We start from the raw sequence: 25355 nt of genomic DNA, 5'->3' as shown, positions 1-25355 counted from the left end.
GGCTCCGGACTTGACTCTTTGCAAATTCAGACATCCAGACACAACTTTTGGACTTTTACGTAATACACGAAACAACAAAGCCAAGCCAAGAGCTAATATACAGACTGAACCATTTTCAAACCAAAGAATGCAACTGCAGAAAAACACAAAGCTCAAAAATGCAGCACTGCTGGAATAAACTCTACCTTTTCTGTGGTCCATGGCCCTGAGCACCCCCTGGTAGTAGGACTCCTCTACGAACACCCCATCACTACCCATACTATCAGAGGAGTAGGCTCTGAATCTCTGCTCCATCGCAATGCTGCCAGCTATCAAAACCACACGGAAGCCTCTGCAGGTTCAGAGGCGATGATGTTGTGTACTTCTACTTTTTCTTATTGCCTGAAACACTGCTTCTCACTGAGGGCTCCTGGAGTTAAGTGGGAGTGTTCAAGCCACCGATTCAGTTCCTGAACTTGCTCCCTTTCTTCTCCCTATCTCCATTTGCTGTCTCTGACATTCAACGCCACATTTTTTTTTCACCACCTCTTGCAAAATGCCTGCCTGCAGGCAGCAATGTCAGAGACATTCACCACAGAGAGGTCTGCAGGGAAGATTCTCCTCCTGGTTCAGCCCTGTTATCTACACCCAGACCCCACCCATGAAAAAACCCTCACACAGCACCCACCCAAACCAGAGCTCAGACCTCAATTTACATTATTCTTTGCACTTTTAATTTTATTTTCTGTTTAATTTGAGGATTAAAAAAAAAACAGTTTACAATCCCACTCATCTTGTAGCTACAGCTAACTATTGCACTAAGATTCATTTTCAAAGATTCATTTTCACAAAGACCCCACAGATCACTAATCCAGAACAGGAGACATTCCCTCATTTAGACTAAGCTGTACAGAAACGGACCACTGAAGCTTGTTAACCCCAACTGAACTCCACTGCTCAAGCTAGCGGTGCCTCTGACCAACCAGCGTGTGGTCAGAGGCAGAGTGGCGGGACATACCACAACGCCACAAAGCATCAATGGAAAAACTTGTCCCGAGCACACAGCCGAAGCCAGGAGGCATCAGAAAGAACGTCCTCAGCTATTTCCCCAAACAGTACAATCACAAGAAAACCTCGAGCATGAAAGCTCTTCCACCATCAGGAGATAATTAAGGAATAAAAGGCACCGAGGGAGCCGTCTTCGGGATACAATTCAGCACCAGAAAGAATAATGAGAACAAACTGCAGGACTTCAGTTTTATTTGAAGCATTTGATTTAGACTATTTTCCCTTGGATGGACCTCCAATACCCTGTCGTGCCAGTTCAATACCACAAACCAAAAAAAAAAAAAAAAGAGGGTGTGGGATGGAGGGGGTGGACAAGCATCAGACAGTAGAAAATTATCCGAGACACAAAGCAGCTATTGTGGCTCCGCATGGATAGACTGAACAGTGTGTGCACATGACAACAATCATTTGCATCTTCTTCATGCAAATAACTTCTGTCAAACATCCCTGAAAAACTGGGTGCAGAATTTGTTTTTCCATTTGGTTCCAGGTGATCACAAATAGCACCTCCACACTAAAATACCTTCAACACCTTTCACCCTGCAAAACACCAATTTTACGTGCAGTTACCGACATAACACTGTAAAGAAAAGGAATTTTTTTGGATGCCTATAAAGGGAGGTGACTTGTTGGGACCTGAGGCATGAAAGCTTCCTTGACTGCACCTTCAGACTTTAAACAGACCCTGAACGCCAACGGGCTACAAACAAAAGCAAAGACTCTAGGCAGAAACGCTAAAATTAGCTAAACATAATTTGTGCAAAATGGCTTTTGATCGACACACTAAAATCTAAAATCTGTGGATTATAGTTTTCAATTTCAAATGCAAAGAGTATTTGTCTGCAGGCTTAAGAACTGAAAACCGCAAGTAATCACTTCCAGTTTCCAAACTTGCTAAACTGTATTTGTTTTAAGACATGAAAGGACTGGAAGCTAAATTTGTGCTTCTTTGAACAAATCCTGGTGTAATCAAACTCGGCATTGAATTAACTAGATTTATTCATTTAAAGCTCAGTTTGCTAAAATGCTTTAAAGGTGGCAAAGAGATATAAGCGCTTTTTTGCACCTCAATTCTAAGACTGCAAAACAGTTGTCTTATCCAGTATCTAAATGACGCTCTGGTGCACACAGTGCAGCATTATGTGGATATTCCTCCTTTCCCTGTCCTTGATAACACACAGCGATAATCCTGAGCAGTGAGAGCTGATAGGAGTTTTAAGGTGACAGCTCAGCGTGTTAAGTCTGTAAATTCCTGCTGAGGGCGAGCCGACCCTCCTCACAGACAGGGGGAGGCGCCTCTCTCCTAAAAGAATTTTAAAAATAAAATAAAAAACACACCCCTACTTGTGTTTTTTGCAAGAGACAGCACGCGATGTCAGTCCCACTGAGGACAGGAATGTTAATCAACACCTTGTATCATCTGGTTCGCAGGTCCTGTTAGGGTTCATGATGGTACGAATGCTGGATGACTTGTGAAGAAACTCTGCCAAAGCCCCAGGGCATGGTGGGGCAGATCCAACCCGGAGCTGACAATGACAAGTGCACGAAAACATGCACATGTCAGAGAAGACGACCGGGTAGTGTCTGCTATTATACCTGAACGGTATAATGAATTCCTTTTAAAAAGCAAACACAGCTGGAAAAATAATTTAATAACCCCAAAGGCGACACAGGAATATGTCCTGACCACCACTGCAATTTAGAGCTGCATTTAAACTTGCTCGTATTATGTTTCAGCATCACTTTTGCAATATCAGCATCACTTGCAAGCACTTTGTGCACAAAAACATGCGTAATCAGCCACACATGGTGTTTACAATCTTGTGGTTACGAACAGATGAGAACTGGATAATTGTTGGATTTATGATCTTCATATGTGAAAACTGCTGCTCAGCACAGTTTGTCTCCCCCTTCTGGTCGAAAGGCTACAGCACAAAACATGGGAAGCTGAATATTTAAAGCCATAATCCATTTTAATGTCACAACAACTAGTAGCTCCAATCATCCCTGTGTGCTCCTAAAGAGACCTGAGACTACTGGTAAGAAAGCTCAAGGTCACTTGGGGCCCTGCAGTGTTTACATATGTCAGTGGGCAAATGATTTTTGTGTGTGGGAAAAGTGTGTTGTGTACATGGTTGCCGTGACAACATAGTAAAAACACACAGAAGCTGAGAGTCCATCAGAACACCATTTTGGCCCAGAACATCTGGGGAAACACCCGAGTGCAGGGGGAAAGTGGATTTCTGCTTAGAACTGAAAATGCCAAAGTCCACAAAACACATGACACATTCACAGGGCGTTATCAGAGGGTAAACACAAACACCAAGTACAGTTTCCATTCCTGTAGAATATTCAGGGTGAGCCGGAGAGTGACAAATTAACTGTGTACTGAGTCACTCAGTCGCTTTTATATTCAAACGTCAAGACAAATGATCGAGTCAAGAAGCTGCATACAAGGACATGAAGTAACCTCGTTATCGTAAAATCAACTTTTCTCAGATAACAGACCTCTGCCCAGTGCAGACATTTGAAAAGAGCCAAACGTGAGACATTTAAAGGGCTTAAAAATTAAAGATTTAAGAAGCTGGAAGCTGACAGGGTTTTTAGTTATTTTTACCTAAAAATGCTTAAATAAACGATTTAGTATCCAAAATTAACTTTCTGTTGACGAACTGATTTACAGTTTATCATCTGCTCAGTGGGAAAGTAATTAATTATCAGACTTTCATCACTGATGTTACTAATAAACAACATTCTCCAAGTTTTGAATTCTATATATGTCTAAAATACCATTGATATATTTACTTAATTTGAATAGGGACGCAGATATAAGCAGTGCTGCCTGTACACAGCAGCAAACAGGATGGTATTGACCATGGCACAAGCCAGTGTTTATCTGTTGTGTCACATCGATTTTGTGGTGCCTGAATGAAGACTTTAAAGCTGATTATCTCAGGCTGAGGTTTGTTTTCTAAATGCGGGAAATAAATCACAATAAAAACGAAATAATTAAAAAATAGTTTTAAGCATCTCTAATTTCAATCATCTAGTTCTGGACGTCCACTGTTTTGGCCCTCAGGGCTTGCTGTATCATGGGTGGAGGAACGGAAAAGGTTAACATTACCACCATCAGCACCCCAGCAGCCCCTCCCAAGCAGAGCCTCCTCCTATTACAGTCACTGAGCGATGGATAGAGCGGCGCAGTGATCGGACCTACCTGCGCAACACATTCGGCTGTACAGATGAGACCCCACTTCGCTGCAGTTCATTTCATGGATGTAATTAGTCCGTCGATAAAGAAATCCCCGTTCCAGCCCGCCGTACCAGGACGGCCGGGCAGCCTGCGCCGTATCGTCCACTTCGGCCATCCCGGTTTGTTTGTGCCGCGCGTAAACGCGGAGCGCGCTGGACTTTCTCGAAAACGCCCCCCTCACTCGTGGGTTTCTCGCGTGTGTAGTACCAGCCCTCCAAACTTCGCTCTGTACTCTATGAGAGCCACATGGAGGAGAAAAAACAGGGTCGAGTCAGATTGCAGACTCTTTGTCACAAGCCCAACCCACTCGTTTTGTTTAGCGAGAAGAAGTGGCGAGCTGCCGGCTGCTCCATCCTCCTCCGATCCGTCAGACGACTTGTGCCATTGAGACGCGCCGCGGAGAGACACTGCACACCGCGTCCTTATTTTAACACGCGTGATAACTGTACCTTTCACAAGATTGCATAACATACACCCCCGACAGCCCCATAAATGCAAAGCAGAAACAGGAATGACTTCTGGGAAGGCGCGAAACTTGCAGGCGGTGACAGACGGTTCTGTGCATTGTCTCGCAGTGACTGTTCACAGGAGGGCAGAGCGCACATTACCCCCGGTAATAAATCATCACATTCCCTTCACATCCATAACAGCTGTGCCTCGTAAATATCCCCGACACAGGAGGCTCATTTTCTCTCCGTTTTTGCGCAACTTTAAGAAATACTTCACATAACTGAAAAGGTGCTGGCTCCTCGTTAATCCGCATGTGACAGAATCCAACTGCCATGACCATGAATTAATTTATGAAGAAGTTATATTTCTTTTAATTGGGGGCGGGTTAAGGTACAATCTGGTAACAAAACTTCTGATTAAGCAATAAAATAATACCAGTAGTAACTCACGGGATTAACTAGTGATGTGTCTAAAACAAAGTTTTAAACTGTTTCTTTAGGCACTTTGTTACTAGCAGCCTGAGTGAGTTCCCATTTCTTTACAGTAATCTATGGAAAATACCAAAGACAACACGTTGACAGGTGTGAAATAGATGCATCTGGACTTCAATTGATGCAACTATTGTTCAGTGAAGCTCATCAGAAATGTTCTCAGTGAATGGTGGCTGTCAGGAAGCCATTCTTAAGGAAGGTGGGGAAAGGCTGAGATATGTCAAATTATTATTTCTAAATTATTTTTATTATGATTAAATTACTCAAGAACCAGACTGAAAATCAGTGGCAACAGGTCTTGAAGACGTCAGGAGAGCAGTGCAACAGTGTCTGTTGTAAAACTGTAAAACATGGCGGAGGCTCTGACATGGTTAGGTGGTGTTGTGTGGTGTTGGGGATCTTTTCGAAACTGACAGAATTATGAATGCAGAAAAAGAATGAATGCAGTACAATCCGGAAAGCATCTGATTGGCTGTGGCTTCGTTTTTCATTAATAACGATGATGCCAATACGGCAACAGCCTAGATAGAAAAAACAGTCGAGGACAGAGATGAGGATAAGAACCAAGGCCCTCCCTCAGCGCAGACACACGCTGTACTGTATGCTGTGTATGACAGTCAATGAACCCAGCTACTATTGAGGTTTACCACTAATGTGTTTTATGTTAGGCTGGGTATTGTGAAGGGCATGTAGGGACACGCTGGGTGTGCATTGTTTATTGTTTTTGTGTCCTTTAGTAACAGAATGTTTTCTCGTTTTTCAGTTATTGCCCAGCGGGGCGTCCTCCCTCCTCAGTCTGTTATTACCACCACAGTGAAAGGAGACAGGAAAGTGAGTCACGGCTGAACACCACGAGACCAAATCTGAAACCGATCCTACGCTGTGCTGTCTGTGGCGCGCGGTTTAGCAGACACGGCTGCCAGTCTGAGTCTGCCATTAATACTGTTGCAGATTTGGGTGTGGTTTCCTAAATGGATTAGACAATATTGTTAAGGACTTTTATTGTGATGGGAATGCAGTATCCTAATCTTGAGAGTCTTAAAAAGACCTTTGCACAAAACAATTAGAGGAAATCTCAAAGTTAAAAAAAAAAAAAAAACGCAGTCAAAAATAACAGGGAAGGGCATTAAATGATCATAAAGAACAGATCAAAATGAGCAGGAGCCTCTAATGAAGCAGGACTTAGATTCTTCTAACGTCCCGAGGATCTAAATGATCGTTTGTTATGACTGTATCCAGGATACGCAGGCCACCGTCCTCAGTGTCGAGTTTACTACCATTAGTCAGTCACCATCTGTGGCACGGAGCTTTTTTTAAACCTGGCTCTGGGTAAAGTCCCTTTTACCTACTTCCACCTTCCCCCTGTGTCAAAGGCACCTTGGTGTTCCAGCAAACTACAGTTCAACTTACACAAGTGGACTCGGGTTGTGTCCTTAAATCGAAATGTTTGACTTGAATGACTGAATCTGTAATGTAAACAATGAACAGACAGCCTGATATTGATCTTGCCGCCGCCAGAAATATGCTATAAAGAGGGAATACGATCACACCTGATGTGCAGCTCTTACGGTCTGCACTGCGGCAAGAACAGAGCTGAAAGCAGATTTCCCCAAATGCAAAGCACCTTGATATCGACAGGAGCTAGTGATGATACATGGCCTAGTTTTGCAATGCAGTGTTGGCACACGATTTACCAGTCAAACGGCACTTCCTGGCAACCTTTGATCGCGGCTTCAGTTGCGTGCAATTTACAGACCACACGCATTCGAGTCACGCAGACAGAGGGAGAGGAGGATACATGTGTTGTTAATTTCTCCTGTTTTGCTTATGTTCTGATCATATTTTGGATATTAAGTCTCTGGACAGGGACTTTTCCTTTTTGGGGAAAGACTTTTCAGAATTCTTTGAAAATCATTCATCTGCTCACAACAATGTGAGGAATGTTGTGAAAACTGCTCTTATCTACTCAAGGCGTGTCTTGCTCCACCCAACTACAACCTGATTGTGTAGTTTACAGCTGAGAGCACTGGTCAGATAATAGTACAGTAGTGCTCTAATTTAGCTTTAACAGCCAACTATTTCAAAATGTTAGTTTTGTTTTTTAAAATGTATTTAGGTGAGAGAGATTTCATGTAAAGGCTATTTTATGTGTTTTTGTGCAAATAGATTATCCAGTAAATGTGCACGGTTGTTTTAAAGTGCCAAACAGGTTTCCCATTTGAAAGACAAAACAAAATTTAAAAAAACAACAATTGTTCTCTCTTTTACCTGCAGACTGTCAGTCAAAAATTCTTTAAAGCACCTCAGGGTGTGTCACCTGCAGGGGTGTGTCTGACAACCACCACAGTGTTAAGCTGTGTCAACAGTAACGTGGGCCTTCCTGAGGAGTGTGTCATGACATTAAAGAGTATGCAACCAACCTTCAGGCTGCATAGTTTAGTTGAACATCGTGTAACTCTTCTATGCTTGCAGCAAGATTGGTTAACAAAAGGATATGGTTAACCTAACAACGCCAGTGTGCCAAGATGAAACAGGTTGAACCAGCATTTTAACAATACAGCAGCCTCCACAACTGGGGTAGGTCTGTAAAGTGGAGAGATTAAAGTTATATCCAGTCACTTTAAGAGAGCTGCACACATAGATCTTTAGCCAGATCTTAACAAAGATGGAAAAAAAAATGATGGAATAGTTTTCAGAAGGGAAAAACTGCAACTTAGGAGCAAAGCTGAAGCTGAGGAGTGCCCGTCAGAGCTCTGACTAAGCCGAAACCCCATTCTCCACAAGAATACTCCAGCTCTTCGGACGTCATCACCCTCCAGCCAGCATTTACAGGGTTAATCGCAACATCTCCATAGCACAGGAAACCGAGATGTGTGAGGGGAAAAAAAGGAGGGGGGGCAGTGAGGAAGAGAGAGAGAGGAGCGTGTGCTGCAAAAACACAGAGGACGAGAGAGAGTAGAGACGACAGAACAGGACTGCCGGCAACAAACTGTTTGCAAAGGAAAATCTTTGATCTGCCGATCTCGCCGTCAGCTCTCCCTGCGCAAGCCTTGAAGCGATGAGTTTTTCAAGCTTTTCTTACCTTGCTTCTTGCGTACTCTCCACTGCCAGAAAACGATCAAGGTAACGATGTGGCCCACAGCCACAAGGGCTGGGAACACATTTCCAGGGGGGCTTGCCGGCATCGGGCCTGGTACAAAGTGGAGAGTCCCAGGCTCTGAAAGGTGGGAGGGTTGGGGAGGGTAGCGGCGGGGGGGGAGTTGGAAGGTAAGGTGGAGGGGGGGAGTAAAGGGGAGGAGTAGGGGAGCGTCTAGGGGTGTGGTGTCACCCCGGACTTTAAAACGAGCGCTGCAGCTAAGTTGTCCGCGACTTTTACAAGACACGAGTGAAAGAGCACACCTCGCTCTGCTCTGTGACTCAGTCCTCTGGCAGAAGTGGCTGATCTCTCTCACTCCGGCACTCTTTCCCTCCCCCTTTTTCCTCTGCACTTTTACAATTCCTCTCTCTGTTTCTCATATATTCACGTTTAAGTTGCACTTCTTTTAAAAGTAAAAGCTGTAACTCTGGCAGCACGAGGAGCTCTGACGCTGTTAAAAATAAGTTTTGTCCTCTTTGTCCACAGATCAAGTAACTCCACTGGTTTTGCCCTACAGAAACTTGCTCTCTGCTTTCCTTGCCAGCTGCAGACTATCTGCAGGAGTTAATAATATATGAGGCTGTTTTGTGTGACGAGCACACACACAGAGCACGCTCAGTCGGGTCAGCCTTGATAAGAGGCAAACTAAGGGACATCCACTGTGAGCTGGAGTCAAAGTTTCCAACTGATTCACTCCATAAGTTTTCTTTTACCGACTGAAGCCCATTTTCCATCGCGGTTTACGAGTCACAGACAGTCGCAGGCCAACCCCTTCCGCCTTTTCCAAATATTTATACTGAAGCCATGCCTCCCAATTTTATTTTCCCTCATCACATAATCATCCGCTCCCTATCAATTCATTCTCCTTATGTAACTTCACAATTTTCCCGTAATTCTAATAGTTTCCTTATGCTTGGACAGCCCAACCAGTGTGTATAAGCTTCCTAGAACCTGATTAAACTGGATCCTGTTTTACAACCAACCGTTTCAGCTTCTCTGAACTGCCAGCTGCATTGTTAGCTCTAAATCCTAAAGTGTTTTTCATTTTTCTCCATCTTACCCTGGCTCTGTTGTTAAAACAGAGAAAAGCCTCGAGGGAAGATGTCCTCTGGAACCAGACTGCATGCCTTTTAAGGACGCCGCTTTAAGCGCAATCATTTTCAAACCTGTCAATCACCTTTATTAAAACAGTTCTATGTCACTAAATGATCACAATGAAATTCCTCTGTGGGAGCTTCTCCTCACCAGCCTAACTCGAAACCCAGAGTTGTGAAACACTAACTGCACCTGCAGAAATATGCACACATCACCTGTTTGCATCACTGTTTAAAAAAATAAAATATTGCTTGAGGCAAAACAGCATCGCTGCCAAGGTCTCTGTTGTCAGAACAAATGAAAAGAACATAAGCTGTGGTGCAGAAACCCAACACCAAGACGAGTGTCACCCTCGCACATTTACAGCGACGCCACACACCAACAGCCACCATAGAGAAAGCAAAAATAGTCGAGACGGCCTCGACCTCGTGCTGTCTTTAGCGTGAGCACTGTGTCATGCTATATAAAGAAGGGAATACAGAATAGTCTTACACAATATAGTTTGCACTAAATTTAAAACAAAAAAAAAGAAGCTATGTTTAGGCACAAAGACCAGAAGCAAAAGTGTAGAAGAAAAAGTGGGCGTTGTTAGTCTAAAGTGCTGGCAGTTGATTTGGGGAGAGACCTTATATGATCCTTGTTTGAAAATGTCAACCAAATCCCCAAATCCTTAGAAACTGGCACTGCAATTTGGCAATTAGTTACAGTGAGGATTGAACAAAGGGAATAAATCCAGGGGAGCAGTAGAGACGTCTGGAATAAATTCATTTCACCACTCCCTCATGGGAGGAGCCAGCCCACTCCCCCTCTTCTCACATGGTATGCACTCGCTCAATGATTCCCATATTGTGATACACATTCTACATACTCCCGCGAAAGCAACATAGCCAAAATCCACAAAGTTACACATTTAATTAATTCAGAAGTTCTTAGAATTTCACTTAAAAAGCCTCCGATATTAATGCCCAACTTTCACATAACAGCGTAGGTAAGACTAGCGAAGCAATGTGAGGAATGTGAGAGATGTTTTTAATCTAAAGTACTGATACTGGGAGTGGCAGTGTCCTCAGATGGCAAGCATAATTCAAGAAATTAACCTCAGCATAGTTTATTCTTGATCTGGTATCTTTAAGTTCACTGATAAAGAGTCTAAAAAAAGATTCCGGTAAAAATAAAACCTACCGTTGGGAGGTCCTGGGCAGAAGCAACAGCACAACTCCATCTTCTCTCAGCGTCTTCACAACTTTTAGAGAAAATGCAGAACTGCCAAGGAGTCAGAGCTGACCTCATGACATTATGTTCTGATAAAAACGAGGGGGGGGGGCGTGCAGAAAAAACACCCAAAAAAAAGGAAAGAGTGAGAGCGAGAGAGAAAAGCGGAGGCACAGCTGGGAAGTACAAACTACACAGCGTTGCGAGTTTGATTTAATTTGTGAGGCTTTCCTCAGTGGAAACAGCATCTCATGCGTGGTGGTTTCTGCGAGCGCCGCTGGATGGAATCCATGTGCAAGGCTTCAGAGAGACTCCCAGGGACACATTCACATTTTTTCTTACAGGATTTAGACAAAGAACGGAAAACGTGACTTTTGCCAGCTATAACAAAGGCGGCTCTGTGAAAGCCGTTAAAAAAAAGATTTATTGGAAACAGTGCAATTATGCAGCCGTATCCACAGGATGTGCATCACTCTACGCTACTATAGCTCGGCTTTGTTTTAAAGTCACAGATGGAACATTTTAATCTGATCACACAAAAACTACACAGGTCGGACATATTAGCTCAGTTCTTGGACAATATTTTCAGACTTATCATGTAGTTGTGTAGAATTGCGATATAAGATGTTGTTCGTATACTATTTAAAGTTCTGCCCAACTGACAAAGTCAATGAAATAAATGTTCATGATACATCAGATATAAATAACACAAAAAGTTTGAAGTGTCACAACCAAAATTTTAAAAAACAATCCCCAGCTCTCATTTTTCTCTTTTTGTGGCTTAAATATAATTAATTCTTAATTCTAAGCTGCTTTTAAAACAACATTTTCACTTTTTCTGAACTTTTTTTGGTTGATTAATGTGGCCTAAAACTAATCAATAAAGATATGGATCATTAGTTAGAGCCCAACAGACAAAGAATGCAAAAGTGCATCTTAAGATATGTTATCTATTCAGTTGCCCATTACTCCCGAGCCCTGCCTGGTCTGCCTCTTTTTCACTGTGACCATTTTGTGCAGAGGAGAGAGGTGAAGCAGCCAGTCAGGGGCCATCCTGCAGCCCACACCCCTCTGGATTTTACACCAGGAAACTTGATCCCGGACGCAGCCAGCAGGCAGCGTGGGAGGTGTCTAACTCAAGGTCTTCAATGTTAAAGTTATGAACTATAATAAATTTTACTCCTAATCTTTAAAAAAAACACATTAGTTCTTTTAGGATCAAAATAAACTAGACGGTAGACATGCAATTGTTTTTTTAAGAAAACAATATTAAAAACGTCTTAAACACTGTGTTTAAGATTGTGTACTTAATCCCAGACACAATGGCCAGTATTCAGCTGTTATCTGATCTGCGGCAGCGAGACACACCCTAACCTGCTTCATCCTCTTTGGTCCGCTAGATAACCTGAGACTGGCCATAAAGTATTTCTGTGCTGACACCTTTTGGTAAGAAGACAGAACTGTTCCAACAAGAAAGACTTCCTACCTTGGCCGTGTTGAATCAGAGCCTCCATAAAGTCTCTAGAAAAATTCATTTCCATCGTAGCCAAAACAGGTTTCTTGATGATTTTTCTTTCTTACTGTATTATATGAAAAATGCAGCACACACTAGATTAGGAGTCAGCAGGTTACACACTCTGTGTTCTGCTGCAGCTAACCCACTCAAATACAGTATGGTCTTTTTAAATGTTGGAGTTCATGTTCATTGCAGGCTGGGCTAAGTGGAGGTTAGATGAAAGGTGGCAAATGCCACACACTCTGTGTTTTGGACTGCTTTGCTGCTTCGCCCTCGGCACAGACAGGAAAAGCTGAGTGTGGTTTAATGGCACTCACATTTTTCCAGTCTCTGCTGAGTCATATATCAGCCCGACAATGGAAGGTTCTCAGGCAGATGTCATATTGAAAAGGTAGAGCCAGGGAATTCAGCACGTGGATTTGCAGAAGCATTTATCTTTTATAAGTCTTTATGCGCTGTATTAATATCTAGTTTGGGGGCCGTGTGAAATGCAGCATGTTCTGTGAGATGAAGAGAGATGGACACGCGAGTGCATGCAGCTGCAGAACAGCAGATGCCAGAATTAATGAATCAGCCACATTGATGTAGCGCACGCAGCAGCACAAATGTTTGCATGGATTTAATACTGAATACTGTGTTTAGACACCTGTAGATACCCTACAACGCCACAACATGTTTGCCAGAGTTTAAGTTAAAAAAGAAGATTTGACCATATAACACCCACACAGAGGTAACTACAGTATCTGCCTCCACTTAGACTTAGTTTATCTGAATATTTTAATGTCTGTTGACACGATGCAGACATCTCTCTGGTCTGGAAGCTCAATATCTCTCAGACGTGTCGGTAAACTATGAACCAGCTTCAACAGGCTGACAGGTTCTTCCACCAATACCAGAGAAGCCTCTTTGATCTTTAAGGCTTCAAAAATACAAAAATAAATAAGTAAAAGAAATTAAAAGATTCTTGTTTGGTTGTGTTTGTCAGTCATGTAGTTGCTGGTCTTAATTATAATTTTAACTGAGTTCTGGTTGTTTTACTTAATTTAATTTGTTGGTTTTCTCAAGTTTACTATTTACTTTATTTTTACATGTTTTTTTAAAAACATTTTTAATTTAATAATTATCTTTTTAAATTTCTATTTCTTTAATGAATTAAAATGATCAACTTTACCCCTTTTCATTAATTCAGGAGCTTTTGTGAGTCTTTCAGTTTAGTTTTGATCTCTCTATTGTTGTGCTGCAGTTTGTACCTGCTGTGCTACATAAATATAATTTTGCTACCTTAAAAATAACAAGACGTTAATTAAATATTCATTGAATTAATGGGTAGTTGATGCTGTTCTCCTTGGGGAACTGAACACACTGTTTTTCGTTTGAGTATAGATCACAACCACTGCAGAACAAAACTGCCTGTTCTGCTGAATATACGACAGTAATAATCTGCTTGACAGATGCAGTTTGAACATGTAGAAGCTTCATATGTTATCTTTGCTTTTTGCTTGTTTTTAACCCTCGAAACATCTCAAAGAAAGAGTTATATGTGTTTCCAGTTAAGAAGACTAGCAGAGGTAAAGCATCACAGGCCACATAAAACGAATGATCTACAAGGTGTCTCAATAATCAGTGTTGGATAAAAGTCACATTATTTTCTTATTTGTTATAAATTCTTAATGTTTCTACAGTTCGAGTTTTAGTTACTGTGAGTCCCGTAAGCAGATGTGTGACAGTAAACAAAATGAGGACTAATGCATTTTAAAAATATAACTGTACCCTCACTAACATACAGTATGCAAACATGTGCATGATTCACATTTAGACAAAGCTTGTCTGTGTAAGTGGGCCACTGGTTGCCACAATCCGCATCTGTAAAATGACACCTAATTGACAGTCTGTTGTTATTTAGCTATATGAAAAATGACAGGACCATTATTTGTATCAATAAGAGACGAGATTAAATTATCTCTGCTTCATCCACATAAACAGAGCCAGCAGCCATAGCAACACCAAGATAGCCTTTACTGCAAATGAAAGAGGAAGAAACGGGAGGAGGAGTTAGAAGAAGCTCAAACCTTCAGGGAAGTCAGGCCCGGTCTTCTGAGCATCTTTACCTTTTTCAGGTTCTTCTGTAAGAGTGGTGCAGTCTACCTGAAGCAGAGGGATCTTCAGAGCTGGGTAAACTGGTGGGACTATAGGGACGGGACGGTCTGCTTTAGTGGCTGCAGTGGAGGAGGCTCCAGATGCATCATGAGAAATCATGACTTCTGCAGAAACTATTGTCTCACTGTCTTTTTCATTCTCTGTATCTGTAATGTCAGATTCCATTGTTTTTTCCTCGGGAATATTTTGCACAGATTTGTAAGTGTCACACTTGGATGTTTCACTTTTATCTGCAGGGCTGTAAACTTCAACCATCACATGTTTCATCTCCTCAACATCACCTGGCAACTTCTTGTGGTATTCTTCTGTCACAACGTCAGCAGAAGATCCAAACGGAGCTGAGTTGACAACCTCATGGAGAAGGTCTTCATCTTTCTCTTCATCATCAATAAGCTCTTCCATCAAAGGGACTGCCTGGGGGTCTGCTACCATTTGTATACCGCATTCACTCGCAGGTACCTCTTCTTCAAGAACCCCCAAGAACAGATATTTGGTCTCTCTTCTCATCTCATTTAAGATCAGTTCTTTTACAGGTTCCTCAGTTGTAGTCTTCTGCACCTTCATGGTGGCCATAGCAACACGTCCAGACTCCTTATAACCTGTTTGTGGTTCAGCACATGTGTTCTTAAACGATTCCTGCAGGACCTCTGTTACTGGAACACCAGGAACCTTCTGAACTGTCTGGATTTCTTTTGGAAACTTTATCACAACTGAAGGAGAATGAAAACCTTGCTTGGCCTCCTCGACTGAGTAATGACCTCTGGTGGCTTTGTCTTCATGGTGGAGAACAGAAGCATTGAAAACTTTACTGTGACTTTCCTCTTCTATGCAGAGGTCTTTGTCCACCTTGAACAAGGTAGTGTTTTGATCTCTAGCATGACCAATGGACATCTGGTAGGAGCCTCTGAAGGTTTTTGGAAGTCTGTCAGGTTGTTCTTCTTCAACTCTCTTGTGACGGTAAACGTGCCTGTCCGTAACACCCTCTTGGGTTCTTCCTTGGGCCTTCAGTTCTGAAATGGAAGATCTCGGGCCTTTCACGCTTTGAACTCGAGCAGAAAATCCAGGGCGAAAAATGCGATGAAGGGTTCTAGGCATGATTTCTGGAGGCAGGTGCAGGTAATCTCGCAGGTACCCGATACCTTCATTGGTGAGATAATAATAGGCATGTTTCCAGGCAAAAGTCTCCCTGACGTAGCCTTTAGTTTTGAGAGAGCCCACGGCACGGATCACCTTTAGGTTATTCACCCCATTGAGATCAGGATGCATGGACTGTGGCCGCCTGTCCTTCTTAACCACAATGACGCCATCTTTGAAGAGAAGCTCGTAGATTGCTTTCAGATTGGCTAATGGCATTACCATTCCAGCCACCATTATGTCTTCCCTTGTGTTCTTTGAGATCCTCAAGGAATTCCTTCTTCAGATACTATAAGCACTTCAATGCGCAGTATTTGCATAGAGAAATATATCACAAAGAAGACCTGTTAAAAATTCTTAATTCTACATAATTTTGGATTCACTTTGATGAAGCATTTATCTACCCAGTTGTCATCATGAGTCAGCATGGAGAAACAGCGATGCTCAGAACCCCTCCTACCTTCTCAGTCCCCAGTCGAAACAGAAACAGTGTGGATGAGAGGCGAGAGGGAAGAGAGGAGGAGAATCTAAAGGGGTGTGCGCACACAGGATGCAAACAGAAACCAAAAGGATCCAAACAGAGACGAGAAAAGGAGGTTTGGACCTTGTGTGGGTAATGGGCAGTGCCGCTGCTACAAAACCCCTGCTACCTTAGCCAGCTTTCAACACAAAGTGCAAAAACAGTGTGGGTTTTATATATATAAAAACGCAAACAATGAATTCTTTCTTTGCTAAATAATCCGTCAAAATCTATGCACAAATCAGACAGTGTATGACAATATATAATCATGAAATAAATATTTAAAATGCAAGATATTATTCATGTCTAGTTACTTAACGTGAACCAGTTTTAGTACTATTAGTTATTTCATATATGAGCTGATGGTGTAGAAAACTGTGCATCACAAACAAATTCACCATCACTAGGTTGTCATCTTAATCCTTCCTCACCAGCCTCAGATGAGAACAACAACAAGAGTTTACCAACAGCACTGGAGACAAAAACAATAAAAATAGTTTTTGTAAAGTCACTGCAGGACTTACTGAAGGTCTTAATAACGCAGGATTGGAGTAACTGTAATGAGCTAGTGGTATGTTGACTACAGTCCAAACGGAGCCTGGCAATAACTAAAGAATTAAAACCAAAAAAGCCAGACATTACATTCTGCCTTTTAGCATACCTCAGAGTCATTTGGACAAATAACTGCACAGAAGATTTTCAGTAAAAGGATGGTGATTTAAAATGTGCAGCACTCTAACACAGCATCAGACATTAGAAGTAATACACCTGTAATAACACAGGGATACAACAATTAGCGGTGATGGGTGGTAATCCAATCATCTGTAAGACAGACACACTGCAGAATAGTACATATACCGTGTTACATGCATGAATGAAATGAGACTTTAACATTCAAACAGATGTGTAGGTAACAGATAACAGGGAAAAAACAAGCTGAAAGCTAAAACATCTGATATGGGGCAGGGATGACACAACCAACACCGAACAGGCCTGAGGGGATAACAACCATGCATACAATGCTGTGCAAAACAGGGACAGCTGTGGCGAATCATCGGCATGTGTTTTTAAAGGCAAGAGGTTTTGAAAATGTCACTTTGACGAAATACAAGGTTCCAGAATGAAAGGCTCTCTTTGTATTCTAAACTACTGAATTTGCCCAATATAATATACAGTCATGGTCACTAATGTTTTCCAAAGGTTCTTCAGTGCTATTCAAAGACACCAAACCTAAATGTCAAACATTAAGTACAAACAGTGTATAATCTTTGGTCTCCATGCTTTCCTTTCCTCACTCATAGCCCACATCTCCGGCCAGCCAATTCTGCAAACCTAAATGGAAAAGCCATCAAGTCGTGGATTTCCCCATAAGAAAAGACAATTGTGCCTGTGTTTAGGTCCATGTTACTCAACCTCCTCTGAGACCAAATGAGACTGAACAGCAGTTATAAGAGTCCAGGGTAACAACAGCTGCCAGTGGAGCTAAAAATACAAACAGGAGGTTTGGAAAAAGTCTGCAGGAGATGGTGATTTTCCCTAATTCTTCCTAATTTTCCCTCTTCTCTCTGACAGCTGCAACATTTAACAGTCATTTAATAATAATGAATATAGGAGCACATCTCTGCTGATCACATTAAAATCTCTGAACAGAAAACCTATTAGGGTGAAGTGTTGAAATAAATACAGAGGTTCAAGCTTTTTAATAATTTTTCCAAACAATCAATTTTATAATCTGCTTAATGAAAATCAGCTTTTGCCTGTTTGTGTCAAACCCATTTGTCAAGAAACTTGATTGCTCTACTGGGAGCAATGTTTCATAAGAAATCGCTTTGAGTAGGAGCATGCAGGAGAGGGAAGATGACTCCCTCTAGCAGGTCTGGGGCAAACAGTATTAAGCTATTTCAACATTATGCAGTCACATAAACACTGCCACCGATAAATCAGAATTCTGGAGATGGATATAACCCCGCCCTTTTGGGGCATGGCAACAATCAGCGCAAATAACTTTTGCGCCAGATGAGGCTCCACTGCAGATCATACCCGGCAAATGATCTCCTGCCAGTTCCATCGTATTTCGATAGGCTGTCATAGAACTCGAAATGATATACTGAAGCGTTAAGTGAAGATGTCTGGAAGAATGAATCACAATCTTTTTGCTAGCACAGATAAATTCTTGCTGCATGGCACAGCTGGTAAGAACTCTTCTGGTAAAAGAAAACAGGCCTCTCACAGCGCAAGAATTTAGTGGTCTTGGGATTCATCAAAAAAACTTGAGGACTGTGTTGGCTCACTGGATGCAGAGACTTAATCGCCATGTGTTCTCCATTACCTGTCCGTGGCTCTATATCAAACACATTGGCAGCAACAATAGAGTTTTTGTTTGGTTTTCAAACACAGAATCATAGATGGAGTGAAGTGAAGCTGTCTGCACCTGCGTCACACCTCTAACAGCTTCAGTTATAGCCTTTCTTAAATGCAATCTAGAGATTGACGATCTCCAGTCAAATCTTATTAAAAACAGCCTGATGGGAAAAATAAAAAATAATACGCATCCTCAACCTTTGTCTGGATATAAATAATGTAGATGTTTATTGTTGCTCTCTCCAAGTCATGATGAAAGCTCATTGCCATGGTGGCGATGGTCGAGGTCGAGGGAATGAAGACAACTCAAAGTGACACTGGGTGCTTTAAAATAAACCTATTCAACTCTACTGGCAGATAAATGCTCTCCACATTCCAGTGCGTACTTTATAGCGAGTCGTTTAAGCTGTATGGTTGTCTTCCAAGTCGTTAAATTCAAGTCTGCATTTTGACATTTGGAAATGGAGTAGTGGGAAAATGCTGGGAGGACTATTGCTGAAACAGTTCACACACACGTGTGGTGATAAATTCTGCAACTATTGCACTTAAAACATGTTCCTGACACGATGTTCAGTTAAGTCCTGAGGACATTCTGCAAACTGAACTGTCTGCAGTGCAATGGAGGCCAAATTCCTCTGGATAATGTATGCATTAAAGGCGTCATCCGTCTTATTCTCTGATCCATCTGTGCTTCTGGAGTTAGTACTTACATCTGTCCACCTCATGTAAAACGAGTGCAAAAATCTTTTAGTGATTTAAAAGGCACATTTTTTCCCAAGGCAGATGGATACGGTGTCAACTTTTAGCAGAATGGCTCATGGATTTAAAATTTGCTGGAAACTCCATATAATGGAACCTTTATATGGACATCTCTACCCTTACACATCAGCCCACTCACAAATATGAGTGAAAAACAGAGAACACACACAAGAAAGTAAGTGTACCTAACATTAAACTAAACAGAGTGATAAGATTCACCAACAAAGCTTGTAGCAGTTTCATACTAATTTTAGAGATGGAATCTCTACAATGCAGTTTAGTTTAGTATGGTTTAGTTTAAATGTATTTGAAAAAGGAAACTTAAATCTCATCAGAAAAAGATGAATCGCACCTGATTAAACTGCAAATGTTGAAATATTATACAAATACAAATCCAGTTGGCTATTTAATATATTGCTTTTTGATTATGCATTTAATTAAAACATCCCATATAAACCAAAAATACAGCTAGAGGTTTTTTGGGAACTGATAGATGGTTAATGTTGACAAATCAGATTTTAACATCATGGACGTATATGCTTGTTACCCGGATAGCATCATTAAAAAATGCACATAGGAGAAAGCAGAATTTCTCATAAGCATTTTTATCAGTGCTCAGCGAGGAGTTAATCAATTTCATATGGAGCCATGTCTCTGCTGCATTAACGAGTCCTTGTTAAGCTGAATAAACACTGTGTGATTTGGGCCTGTCCCAGAAGAAAAACAACCAAAGTGAAAGAATGAAGCTATAAATGGAGCTCCAAACACTGGCCAGGTCAAAGCTGCCCACTGCAATGAAATTGTTTTAATCAAAGGAGAAAGAGAGAGCTGCTTGTGGCAGCAGGAGTTTGTTTGTATGAAGTGTCTTTATGCTGTTATCATGACAGCACCAAGAAGGATGTAGCCTGTAAACAAACAGCAGAGGAAACGCAGCCTTGTGTCACAGCCTGTGAGTCATTGCACCATCTAAATATACTGAACTTCTCAATGTTTATTAGATACGTGTATTAGATACATGTTGCAGAGCGTGGGTTTGAAGTAAATTTAGACATGATCGGGCTGTTGCTCACCACTGTCCACTTTTCTGTTCTCTTAGCTAATAACAGAAAGAAAGCTACTTTTTCACAGCTTTTAGACACCCTTAAATGTGTATGACTACTTGATTTACGCCTACCTGGGACTGACACTAATTATATATCTCTGTATATGAGCAGACAGCTAAGTTGAGGGCAGCCAACAAGGCTATTCAAGCTTTCCTGACTTCACACCTCGATGTCAAACTGTCCTTGAGTGAGATGCTGCAGCATCCTACTGCAGAAGAGGGACAAACAAGAGGAAGATCGCTGACACTCAAACAGGTCTGCAGGCTGATGAGTGGTATCAGGGTATTTCAAGCATTTAATGGTTACTGGAAACTACTGACTGTGCAGAGCTGTGGCAGACTTGTGACATGTTAGCTTTACTTGGCAAGGCCTTATTTTTTTCCTGAGCTATTTTTGATGGCTGTAGCTTTATGTTTCTCATGTTTGATCAGTAGCATCTAATCTCTAATCTGAACACAATCTCTAATGTGACCAAAGCCTGAGAGCAGAACATTATTGTGTTGTTGCTGGTGTTTGTTTTAGCAAAAATCTTGTCAGTGCTGATAGTAGCATGCTTTATCCTACCATGCACAGGTAAATGTGGACAAATATGTAATTAAGACAAGAAATGGTTACATAAACCATGTGAGTTTTAGAAAAATGTAGCAACTATTCAAATATTTGAAAAGCATATTTATCACTGATTAACACAAAATGGATAACAGCATCAATGCATTGTTTTGGCTTTAAAGGATCACAATGTCAAGCCGAACTTATTAGACTACAGGTTTTTGTTGGTAATGCACAAACCACTATAAATACTGTTCACAGCATAAAAGCTTTGGATCACAAACCATCTGAAAAAAAAAATGGCTGATGCTGTTAGAAACTAATGGACCTCTGAGCCAGTCTGAGGCAACACGGGAAGGAATGAAGCAGCTCAGTGCAAAGGTGGTTTGAAAAATCCTGAACCTAAAATGGACGACTTGGAAAGTAGAAAATGGATGAACGCCAGACTTCGCCAAATCAGATAGGAGCATCATATGATTAAGAGGAACCACAGCGTAGCAACGGAAATGTGAAAGTGTGTGTGTGAGTGACCACTGCAATGAGTCATCAAAACCCATGGCAGGGCGTGGCTGGCCAGGAATGCCTGCAGCCACAGTAACATGACGCACCAAAGAAATATGAGTGCATAGAGTACAAGGCCAGAACAGTGGTCAGAGGCAATAGCATCGCTACTGGCAACAATAAGAAACAGACACACTCGTCCAGATGTTGAGAGCTTCTCCTGCTCACCACACAACCTGATCCAAAAGTTTCAGGTGATAAAAACATCAAAAGAAACTCTGGTTTTGACATTATTTTGGAGTTGCTCCGTTACCATTCACGCACACACCAACCAAGAAACTCAACTCGAGCATTTCAAAGGAATACTCCCCTAAAATATAACCTGTTGCTGAGCCCACAGTCTCCGTTTGCCTTCAACATGGATCGACGGACCTCCTCATAACCCTGGATCACCACTAAATATCATTTTAATTGATTTACTGTCGAGGAAGGAACTGTTCAAAACATACTGAACATACCGATCGAGATTACTGTGTAAAAGCTGTGAGACAAGTTTAATTCTCTGGTATTCTTTTCTTTTGCCTTGATACTGGCTCACCACTGGAATGCACTTAAACTGCTGAGAATCCCAGCTGATTATACACAGATCACCCACAAGTTCTTAGGAAAGGGGAGTAAACAAACACTCCTCACCAGTTATAATTAGGGGACAGTGTATTGATCGAACCCTTCAGGCACATCTCAAACAATTAATTATGTTAGTTTTTTAAGTAATGTATTAGCTGTATATTTTCACCTGCATAGATTTATCTGATCTGCATTGGGACTACAGGTCTAAATTATCACTTTCAATTAAATGTGGTATGTTTGCATTTTATATTTATGTCTATAACTTTGACCGTCCTTGTTAAAGAAACAATAAATACTGTGCAGGACCCCCTTGTGCAATCAAAGAGCTGGACATAGATCTGATGTGGTGCAGAGTGGGGTCTCTGAGTATCTAGTTTACTCTCGGATGAAAATCTTGGAGGGTGTGGAGGCAGCATCAACACTGTGCTCTTTGTTGTGTTCCTCAAGCTCTCCCTGAGCTGTTTTTCGGGCGTGGTCGGGAGCATCGTTCTGTCGGGGCGCCGTTTTTAGGAGTCTGCACCAGTTTTCAGCAGGATGACCTGCAAGGTGCTTTATCGTGACAAAAATTATAATTAGAAAAAAAGAGGTAAAATGTGTCTTTTAATTACATAAATTTTCATGAACATGAACTAAATAAGCGTGAACTCAGTGCGACACCCTGATGGGAAGTGAATTTGAACTTTTAGAGAATAATAGGCCAAGCACGAAAAGATAACTTATTTTAATAATATCTTATTTTAACAGTCCGTGAAAGCTAAAATTATAACTGAACCTAAAATTTAATTAACACCATCCCTGGTATTATATGTCATAATTCAAGGGATAACACTGCATTTCTTTGGCTCTTTTGAATCTGTCAGTGTTGTGGTTGACTGATGTAGATGCTTTTCTTTGCAATGAAAGGGCTTTGTAATTTTAAAAGAGCTAAATTATGCCAACAAAACCACAAATATTAAATTAATCAAGTGGCAAACAGTTAAAATGTGGCTGACCTGCATTTATTCTCTTTTTATGATAAAAATCATTCCAGATTATTTTAATCCTTAATTTACACAGCCTTCCATAAAAACATGGAGATTAAACGTGTGGTGAGAGGAACGTTTAATCTCATTTAAAGTGTGTTTTAAAAGTTAAATTAAATACGGAGAATATAATAAGACCATCGAGTATATTTATGTCTTCATCAAGAAGAGTGGAGACATTGGACATTATGTTGAAGGAGACAACACGACGAGACGAGGAGCTGAAACACTAAAATTCCTTGAATTGTGCTCACATAACTGGATGTGGAAAAACCCTTTCCTCAAGTCCCAGGTCTCCGAAGCAAAATCAGTGTTAGACTCTGAGGTTTCTTCAGCCATGTTTGTAAGTACTGTTGTTGCTTCTGGTTTTCGCGGAAGGGTACTGAGCAATAATGGGACGGCTGATAATAAAATGCAAACAGTTTTTGAAAATCATCAAGTTGAGGGCTGAGTTAAGGGTTTGAGGGATTAAATCAGCGAGAAAACCAAAGTATATTTCACATGTGCTTGATATTGTGTGTGAAAAGCACAGTTTGTGACAGTGTGTCATATTAAAAGCTATGTTAATTATGTATATTTTGCTCACTAAGCAAAGACGTAGATGATTTTCTTTGGTGCGTTGAGTAAATTCACCAAAACATTTTTCAGTGTGCATATCAACACCAAAGGAAGTCATTGGACCATGTCCAGTATAAAGCCAGGTGTGCCGATTTCCACTGGCCTCTATATTGACAGCAGCACACAGTCACGCTTCACTGACTTTCTCTCCATGGAGGCTGCAGGGCTTCAATCAGACAGCTCCTGTGTTTCTTATTGTTAGATATTCAGTCATGGCTTATTAAAAGACCCTTATTCTCAAACTTCTCAGGCAGGTCCAACTAACTACCAGCTGAAGAAGTCCAAAAATGTAGTCACTGTGGGGATGTTACCCACCAAGGTGATTTAAAGTAATGGGTGATAGATCCACCATGGTCCCACAATGGGGTTTTGTTTACTACCAATCGAGCAAGAACAAAACTTAAAAGCACTTTGACAAGACATCGCTCTCAGGAAACCCCCGAAGCAACATGTCAGCATGATGTGTGTTCAGTGCCATTAGAGGAGTCCTATAAATCAGCTCGGCCTCCTCGTAAACTCAGCCCTGACACAATGTGACTGGGGCTTCACCTCCACTCTGTCCAGATCCCGTCCACATTCCCACCTCCTCAGGCCTTTTCTAGATCACTCCCAGACTGTCACTCCCACGAGAGAAAAAAATAAGCATGATAGTAACTGTTATCTGCTTCATAGAAAGTGGCAGTGAAGGGGTCTCACAGGGCTTTTCATACAGCAGGGCGCCTTGCTGGCTGTTGCTGGCTGTTTTGCCTGCGGTGAGGGTTGGCGGACAAACAGCCTCAGTTGCTTTTATAACGTCGTCTCATGCCAGGCAACTTCTGGAAACGGCACCAAGCTCGAGGGCTTTAAAACTTACAATTACTGACAAAGTTAAATGTCAGTGGGAGGGATATGATTTCACCCTGATCCTTGAATACAGCCCACTCTTACACTTGCAAAATATAGTGTGTGCATGTATATAAAGAAAGAAATTCAAGGAGTAGTAATTTATGCTCTTGTAACTTGAATATATTTACATTTGGGAATTGCTTGTTGACCAAAACCAAGAAAATGACCCAAAAAATATCGGAATATTGAAATAATTGCGAGATGCAAATTGAGATTGAGACACGATACAAGACAGAGATATAAAAGTGCAAAAGGAAAGCGAGACATGGCCTCAAGCTGCAGATCCAGTTTACTCACTTGGCTTGGCATCAGAAGAAAGAGTACAGAAGACATGATGGCAAACAGCCTGCAGCTCTTTGTGCCACAAACAATGACAGCACTGTTGTACCAGTGACTATTATACCAAATAAAAAGCAGCATTCACTTGAAGACTGTCACACAAAGGAGTGAGGAATGAACAGTTGCATACTGTAACAAAATACAAAACTCGCTTGTCTAATTATGCCCCTGCATTAACAGAAATGAAAAGATACTTTAGAGTAAAAAGCAAGGACAGAAAGATCTGATGCACAAGCAGGAGGCGCTCACCCGTCCTGTGACACCGGACAGCCTCCTATTGTCACCTGGAACCCCACAAAGTTACAAAAGGCAGGAGCAGCAACTTACCTAGAAAGAGAGAAAACAAAAGGCAAAAAAGAGAAATTCAACTTTCCTCCAAAGCAGACTCTCTCCCATTTCTAAAACCCAATCCTTTATATTTTTTATTATAATTGAAATCTTAAGAATCAACAAACAAACAGCAATAATTATGTTAACAACAGACGTCTCAATAGCCTCATTAAGGCCGCAGCAGCTGCACTAATAGTGCCCCCTCCTGGCCACTTTAGGGAAAGAAACTTAGCCGTGTGAACCCTCC

At 41.5% G+C, this 25355-nt stretch overlaps 1 protein-coding gene across 6 annotated transcripts in view; it reads right to left on the bottom strand.

The window, feature by feature from the left end:
- The window catches only part of pleca (plectin a), a 93174-nt gene that overhangs the window by 38346 nt on the left and 29473 nt on the right, over window positions 1–25355 (bottom strand). For 2 of the 6 annotated variants that reach the window (XM_085447075.1, XM_085447076.1), the window contains exon 1: window positions 4265–4624. The exons of 1 other annotated variant lie outside the window; for it this stretch is intronic. In XM_085447075.1, the coding sequence (XP_085303201.1) occupies window positions 4265–4415 (151 nt within the window). In that variant the 5' untranslated portion in view covers window positions 4416–4624. Of the gene's footprint in view, window positions 1–4264; window positions 4625–8323; window positions 8459–10654; window positions 10909–14269; window positions 16229–25355 lie in introns of those variants that run through there. 3 more of the 6 variants (XM_085447081.1, XM_085447080.1, XM_085447077.1) reach the window with 3 other exon arrangements.

This window comes from Copadichromis virginalis, linkage group LG22, assembly GCF_057382275.1.
Source record: "Copadichromis virginalis isolate Kocher_CV1m ecotype Utaka linkage group LG22, C_Virginalis_male_GT1.1, whole genome shotgun sequence".
NCBI classification, from domain to species: Eukaryota; Metazoa; Chordata; class Actinopteri; order Cichliformes; family Cichlidae; genus Copadichromis; species Copadichromis virginalis.
Note: the sequence above shows the minus strand (reverse complement) of the source record. Positions and strands in the feature narration are given on the sequence as shown.